Below are 7,536 nucleotides of genomic sequence, written 5' to 3'. Positions count from 1 at the left end.
TAAAAAAAAAAAAAAAAAAAAAAAAAAAAGATTGAGTTTAAAGTTAGGCTTCAATTTTCTTTTTTCTTTTTCTTTTTTTTTTTTGAGACAAAGTCTCGCACTTTTGCCCAGGTTGGAGTGTAGTGGCTCGATCTCGGCTCACTGCAAGCTCTGCCTCCAGGGTTCATGCCATTCTCCTGCGTCAGCCTCCGGAGTAGCTGGGACTGTAGGTGCTCGCTACCACACCCGGCTAATTTTTGTATTTTTGGTAGAGACGGGGTTTCACCGTGTTAGCCAAGGTGGTCTCGATCTCCTGACCTCGTGATCCACTCGCCTCGGCCTCCCAAAGTGCTGGGATTACAGGCATGAGCCACCGCACCCGGCAGGATTTTCTTAATGTTGGTTGCTTTTAAGTTAAGATTTGTAGTTGTCCAAGAAATAAGATTTGGGTTTGGTTTAGAGTTGGGTTAGCTATTAAGTTCATGTAAAAGCTAGATTAGAGAGACACTGGGCTGCATTTAGGGCTAGATGTGTCATTTGTTCAATGGGCATTAGGATTAGGAGCTGCTTGTAATAGGCAAGGTTTGCTCACTTTGGTGAAAGAGTGGGATCCCATGGAGTCTGGCCCAGTTTGATTGAAATCAGCCTCCAGCTTCATTCCAGGCCACAAGGCTATGAGGCCGGTATGAGACGGATGGACAGGCCTCTTTGTCTGCCCATCACCAGGCCTTGGTGCTAGTGATGACACCGTCACTCCGCCATGGTATCCAGGCATGGAGAATGCCTCAGTCAGTCCCCAGCCCATTGGAACAAAAGAGGCTTCCCACCTGGCCTCCTGTGCCCCCATTTAAGGGCTCGAGCCATAGAAGTTTTGATGGGATTACTCACATGGACCTCCTCCTTCCATTCTCTTGGGAGGCTCAAGAAGGGAGTAAGGGGATTAGCAGAGCCCTCCTGTCAGGAGACTTGAGGTGTCCAGGGCCCCAGAATTCTCCGTGTCCTGGGGTGGAGTGGGGAGGCCATCTGCATATGAAAGAACCTCAGTGTCTCAGGGGTGGAGGCTAATGGGTTTGTTTTTCCTCAGAGGGACAATTCTTCAGCTGACAGTTGCCATCTCAGCTCCCTCCCCACCAAGAAAGGATGTGGCTCTTGGCTCAGAACTGCCCCCTCTTTGCTTTCTTTCCTCTCCTTTCCCGCAGGTGCAGCTGTATTTCTGTACTCCACTTTCTCCCGGGCCTGGGCCTGGCGCATGCTGCCAGCCACCTGCTCAGGCCTCAAGCCCCAGCTCACATATTCCAAACCTTTAGCTCCAAATCAGTAGATATCTGGGGCTACCTAGACCTGACTGAGGGCTTTCAGCAACTGGCCCCTTGTCCTAAGTGGAGTTTCACAGACCTGGGCATGTGGGCTGGGGCAGGGGCAGAGAGAGTCTGTGTCTCCCTACTCTTAAAGAGCTCCACGGGGCAAGCTCAGTGCCCAGTCTGACAAGCAGAGCTGGCACCTTCTCCCATCTCTTCTCAGGCTTGCCTCTTGCACAGTGAGCTTTTTCTTCTCTCCTGTCCTAGTGAAGGGAAAGAACAGCAGCTCCCCACGGTGGATTCCCCCAGGCTTGCAGCAGGCATTGGGGAATGGGCATAAGCTGAGGGTGTGGGCCCAAGTCCGGGAAGGCCCTTGTGCTGCTGTGGGAGAGGAGCTCCCCACGGCCCCTCACCTGTCACTGCTCTCTCCCAGGTCCAGAAAGCAGCCCAGGCCTTTAACTCCGGGCTGCTATGTGTGGCATGTGGTTCATACCGACGGGGAAAGGCAACCTGTGGTGATGTCGACGTGCTCATCACTCACCCAGATGGCCGGTCCCACCGGGGTATCTTCAGCCGCCTCCTTGACAGCCTTCGGCAGCAAGGTATGAGCTCCATCTCTGGGTGAGCAGGTTGACAGAGGGCAGCACAGGGCTGGGGGCCCCTGAGGGAGAACCTTAGAAGTTCCAGTCCCGAGGCAGGAAGCAGAGGAACAGTGCTTTGCCAGCATCCCATCTCTATCGGGGCTGGAATCCTCTCCAGGGAGAGATGAAGCAGCCCTGCCACACCTATGTGGAGGTGCTCAGTGAACCCTGCAGGCTGAGTATCTCATCTGATCTTTCTGTGACACTATGGGGGAGATGGGAATTACTATCCATGTTTTACAGAAAAGGAGAAGGGCCCAGAGAGGGTAGTGTCACCCAGCTAATACCTGGGCAAGCCCCAGCTTAGAGATCAGGAGAGACCTGAGAGTATGGGATAGCCCAGGCCTGGCTCCCTGCCCTCCCAGCAGTCCCCTCTATTGGGCCAGGGTTCCTCACAGATGACTTGGTGAGCCAAGAGGAGAATGGTCAGCAACAGAAGTACTTGGGGGTGTGCCGGCTCCCAGGGCCAGGGTGGCGACACCGGCGCCTGGACATCATCGTGGTGCCCTACAGCGAGTTTGCCTGTGCCCTGCTCTACTTTACCGGCTCTGCACACTTCAACCGCTCCATGCGAGCCCTGGCCAAGACCAAGGGCATGAGTCTGTCAGAACATGCCCTCAGCACTGCTGTGGTCCGGAACACCCATGGCTGCAAGATGGGGCCTGGCCGAGTGCTGCCCACTCCCGCTGAGAAGGATGTCTTCAGGCTCTTAGGCCTCCCCTACCGAGAACCTGCTGAGCGGGACTGGTGACCCATGGCTGGGGGTGCGGAGGAGGGCTGGGTTGGACTGGCTACCCCTCCTGGCCACCCAGTGGAGTACTCCCTCCAGCCTCAGCTGGCCAAACCTTGCTGCTCCAACCACCAGCTTCCTCAGCGAGCTGGGCCCAGGGCTCTGGGCCTGAAGCGAGAGCCAGCATGGCTCCCAGTGTCTACCCAGTCCTCTCCCAGACAGGAGCAGGCTGCCTCGAAGAATTTTGCAAGTGGCCCCTTATCCCATTTTAAGCAGGAGCAGGTGGCTGATTTGAAGCCCTAGGCATCCCCCTTCCCTGCTGTGAGAAAGGCTGAGCTGCTGGGTGGGGACAGAAGCTGCCGGGGAGAGGGAAGCAGCTGTGCTGTCAACATCGTCCAAGACCCTCTGGGGTAGGAGAACAGCCATTCCACACGTGTTCCCTCTACCCATGCTGCTTCCTGGGCAGCTGGTGGTGCTGGGAATGGGGTGCCCCAGCCTCGGTGAGGACAGTGTTGGAAGGCCCAGGGGCCCAGTAAAGTGCATTTGACATTGAACCTGCCTGGTGTCTGAACTGCTGCAGCTTCTACCTACCTTCTTCCACCCAGGCAGGGACGACGGAGATGGGAACTGAAAAGAGGAGCCCAGAAAGGCTGTGTTAACTGCCCTCTAGACAGGACTGGCGTGAGTCAGCTCCTAAACTCACAGCAAGGATAGCAGTGGTTGTGACCAGGGAGAATCGTGGAGTCAGGCACCTGGAGCTCCTATCTAGCCATCACCAACTTCTGCAGGCCCTGCCTTAGACCAGGCTATCAGGGACATAAGCAAAAGTGGCAAGACTCAGGAAACCATTAGGAACAACTAAATAGTGACCTGTGTACACAGGGATGGGCGGCCAGGGAAGGCTTCCCGGAGGAGGAGAGAGGCAGACTGGCAGGGAAATTGCCTCTGAGAGGAGTCAGCAGGCTCTGTTGGGGGACAATTAAGGACCAGCTTTAGAGAGGACACTGTGTGCTGGGAGTCAGGAGCAGGCTGGGCTGGTAGAGGACTGGAAGCAGAGCTTGGTTTGATAGAGCAGACGAGAGCAGGTCCCGCTGGGGAGTGCAGGATGGCTTCCTGAGGCTGTTTCGCAGGGCAGGGAGACTTGGTGGGGGAGTGGGGGCATGGAAGGAGATTCAGGCAGCCCAGGGATGAGGAGGAGCAGGCACAGAGTCAGAAGGAGACTGTATTGGAGGAGGAGCGAGGAGCCTGGAGAGGCCCTGTGCTGGGGTTTGGGTGGTGACGCGTGAGGGCAGCTTTGGCTCCAGAGGGGGAATCCCACCTTGAGTGTGCTGGGTGGGCGACATGCCTGTTGGTAACTTGCAGAGTCGCGGAGCCAGCCTTTGTCTGCCTGGTCTCGATCATGGGATCCCAGCAGCCTGGGAGTAGGCCCCCCAACTCAAGCTCACACCCCTGACGTGTAAGTCAGGGAGTCTTCCCATCACTGATCATATTGGGAAAGGAATCAGAAGCCCACAGGACCTGGAGGGCCCTTTCACAGCTCAGCACCAACCCGAGAGATGGCCAATCAAAAGCCCAGAAGCCTTCTGGAGGGGCGAGCCTCTCCCCCAAGAATGTTTACTCCCAGAGACACATGGCTGCCAAGAGCCACAGTGGGCCTGGGTAGACAGGAGAGGGACTGGGGAAAGCCTGAGCCCCCGGGTGTGAAGGCTACTTTTGGTCCCTCTCTGAACTGGTCCCTCAGTGCCTGCTGCTGTCCCCAGCAAGAGTTGGAGTCAGCAGAAGTCCAAAGACGCGTGTCTGGGTCCAAATGTGGAAGTTGCTTCTCTCCTTTTGCCCCAGCCTGCTCCAGGCCCAAGGAACAGGACCTCCAGGGCCAGGGGTGGAGGGAACCAGTGTGCAGCAGGCCATAGAGTAGCTCACCCAAGTTCTTTCCCTACACAGAGGGAGGTCCCGGGACTGCAGGGAGGGATACTGCTTGCTTCTTTGTGTGAAATCAGGGTCTGACCTCCATTCTTGACATCCCTGCCCATCTGCCTTAACTCCTTCCCCCAGGAGACTCAGAATTCAGAGACTGCCTGGAAACCATGCAGACTCCTGGTCCTACCTCCTGGCCAGGGCAACACAAAGTCGTGGGATAAGGAGGGAGCATGCCCCACCTCCAGCAACCCATCTGGGTGACCCTTTGGCTGCCCAGTCTGACACAGAAGCCCAGGAGAACAGCCACTGAGGCAGAGGAGCTGATGGAGGGATTTCTGAGTCTTGAGAAAGGCTTCCCAGTTTGGGGGTGAAATGAGGTTCTCTGAGTCCAAGTAAGCAAGAAATGTGAGTATTGGGGGTTCCAAGGCACTTTAGCGCTGAACCTGGTTCTTGAGCAGGCTTTCAGCCCAGTCTCCCATCCTGCCAGACAGGGAGACTCCATTGCAGGGCCCTCGTGGGAACTCGGGTTCTGTCCAGCAACTGAGCACCCCACACACCTACCACCCAGTCACCACCTGGCCTGGAGTAGGTGGAGAGAGACCCCACAAGCCTGTTCCCTGCTCTAGCCCAGTTCTTCATCACTCTGTCCCTGAGCCAGGGTTGTCCTTGGATGAGCCAGGGTTGTCCTTGGACAGGCCACATGTGGCAGGCAGAATAATGGTCCACTGAAGATGTCCATGTCTTAATCCCTGGAACCTGTGAATATGTCACCTTAGTTGGCTGGAGGGACTCTGTAGATGTGATGAAGCTTAAGCATTTTGAGATGAGGTGATTATGCTGGGGAATCCTGTGGGCCCAATGTAAACATGAGTTCTTAAGAGCAACAGTCATGGCCAGGTGCGGTGGCTCAGGCCTGTAATCCCAACACTTTGAGAGGCCAAGGCGGGCGGATCACTTGAGTCCCGGAGTTTGAGGCCAGCCTAGCCAACATGGCGAAACCCCGTCTCTACAAAAAAAAAATACAAAAGTTAGTGAGGCGTGGCCAGACGTGGTGGTGCCTATAATCCCAGCTACTTGGGAGGCTGAGGTGGGAGGATCACCTGAGCCTGGGAGGCAGAGGTTGCAGAGGTTCCAGTGACCTGAGATTACACCACTGCACTCCAGCCTGAGCTATAACAGAGTGAGACCCTGTCTCAAAAAAAAACAAAAAACAAAAAACAAAAAAACTACAATCAGAGAGACTTGATGAGGAAAGGTCAGAGAGATGCAAAGTTTCTGGCTTTGAAGATGGGGAAAGATCTCCAGCAGAGTGTGAGCAACCTCTAGGAGTCAGAGAAGGCAGGGAACAGCTTCTACTCTAGAGCCTGCAGAAGGATGGCAGCCCTGCTGATGCCTGGCCTTATCTCAGGGAGGCCTGTTGGATTTTGAGCTGGTGGAACTGTGAGATAATGACTTGGTTGTTTAAGCCAGTAAGTTGGTGTAATTTGTTAATGTGACTGCAGAAACCCAATAGACTGTGTGTTGGGCTCTCCCTGTACAAAGGCAGAGGGACAGCAAGTGTGAGCAAGCCCTGCTGTGAGGTAGAGGGCATCCTTTGAAGTGTGTGGGGAAAGGGGAGCCTCACATGAGCCCAGGGCCACCACATGTTCAGTCTGAGCCTCCCTAATTTCAGTTTCTTCCTGACACTTTGTGCAAGATGCAAGTCCCCTGTGGGCTGCTCTGCCCACCCCGACTGAGCTCGGAGCTTCATCTTTTCCCAGGGCCTGGGGTGGCGACCTCAGTCTTGACCTTAGACCTACACTAAAAGGAGCAAGACAGGCCCTGTCCTTTCCTCCTGGGTTCCAGCTGCTCACAGCACAGGTGTGGGCACCAGGAAAGGGGAACAAGACAGGCCCCGGCCTTTCCTCCTGGGTTCTGGCTGCTCACAAGGCAGGTGTGGGCATGGGGCAGGGGCTTCCCAGGCAGCACCTGGAGTGGGCACAAGGTGGGCAAGTCCAGCTGTGTCCCATCCTACAGTTCCAATGGCTGGGAAAGGCAAACCGAGGCCCATTGTCTTGCTTCTCCAGGAGAATCATGGAATTACTCTCCCTTTAAATGGAACAGGATGCCTCTTGCCAGGATGGAGGACTGGCTTGGAGAAGACTTAGGCACCCCAAACAGGGGCGCCCCTTTCCAGGCCCTCCCCTGTTATCTGAGGGAGCGGCCTCCCATGCAAGTTACAGATGTTGGGGCACCTGCTGCTGCTGGGCTTACAGGCCTTGATGGGCTCAGCCACAGGCGCCTTTGGCCCTATGTCTGCTCTGCCCTTAGTTTTCCAGTACCCTTGGTTCTGGAAGTACTGCTTCTGAGCTCTGGAACTGGGGAGTCCTCAGGGATGAAGCCCCCAACTGGCCTGAGGCTCTGGGCCAGGTCTCAGCCTCATCATCCTACTGGGGTGTCTCAGCAAGACCTGGTCCCCACACTGCAGGGAACGTCCCTGAAGAAGGCCCCAGGCCTGGAGATGAAGAGAGGTCCCAGGGGCTGAGGGGCCATGGGTAGGGCCCCGAGGTTGCCCCTGGAGGGCAGTACAGACGCCAGGGAAGGCAGGCCACTGCCCGTTGCTTGAGTGGAGCCTCTTAGCAATGGTGACACCTTTGCCCTGCTGGACTCAGCCTGGCCCTGATGGAGCAGGCCCAGAGCCCCAGACACAGCGCACCTCCCCCCGACCCCTTGCTCCGGTTCCCTCAGCTCGGTTGTTGTGTGTGTAGTGCCCATGCATATGTGTGTTCATGTTCCACTGCAGGGGGATGTGTGTGCCTAACGCACATTCCTGGACCCTGCGTCTGTGCTGCTTGTTCATGATTTTGTCTCTGCGTGTGTGTGTGTGCTTAACCTTGGGCATGTGTCCACATGGCCCTGTCTGTTTAGGTCTCAGTGGAGGCCCTGTGTTGTTAAGGGCTCAGGCAGGGCGTTGGGTAGGAGGAGGTGGGAG

At 56.0% G+C, this 7,536-nt stretch overlaps 1 protein-coding gene across 6 annotated transcripts in view; it reads left to right on the top strand.

Annotated features, from left to right (window-relative positions):
- POLL (DNA polymerase lambda) overlaps positions 1 to 3,202 on the top strand; it is a 10,748-nt gene extending 7,546 nt beyond the window's left edge. For all 6 annotated transcript variants that reach the window (XM_025396209.1, XM_025396207.1, XM_025396204.1 and 3 more), the window contains 2 exons: positions 1,711 to 1,879; positions 2,305 to 3,202. In XM_025396209.1, coding sequence (XP_025251994.1) covers positions 1,711 to 1,879; positions 2,305 to 2,669 — 534 coding nt within the window. In that variant the 3' untranslated portion in view covers positions 2,670 to 3,202. The remainder of the gene's footprint in view (positions 1 to 1,710; positions 1,880 to 2,304) is intronic.
- The last annotated feature ends 4,334 nt before the right edge of the window (positions 3,203 to 7,536 follow it).

Source organism: Theropithecus gelada, chromosome 9, assembly GCF_003255815.1.
Source record: "Theropithecus gelada isolate Dixy chromosome 9, Tgel_1.0, whole genome shotgun sequence".
NCBI classification, from domain to species: domain Eukaryota; kingdom Metazoa; phylum Chordata; class Mammalia; order Primates; family Cercopithecidae; genus Theropithecus; species Theropithecus gelada.
Note: the sequence above shows the minus strand (reverse complement) of the source record. Positions and strands in the feature narration are given on the sequence as shown.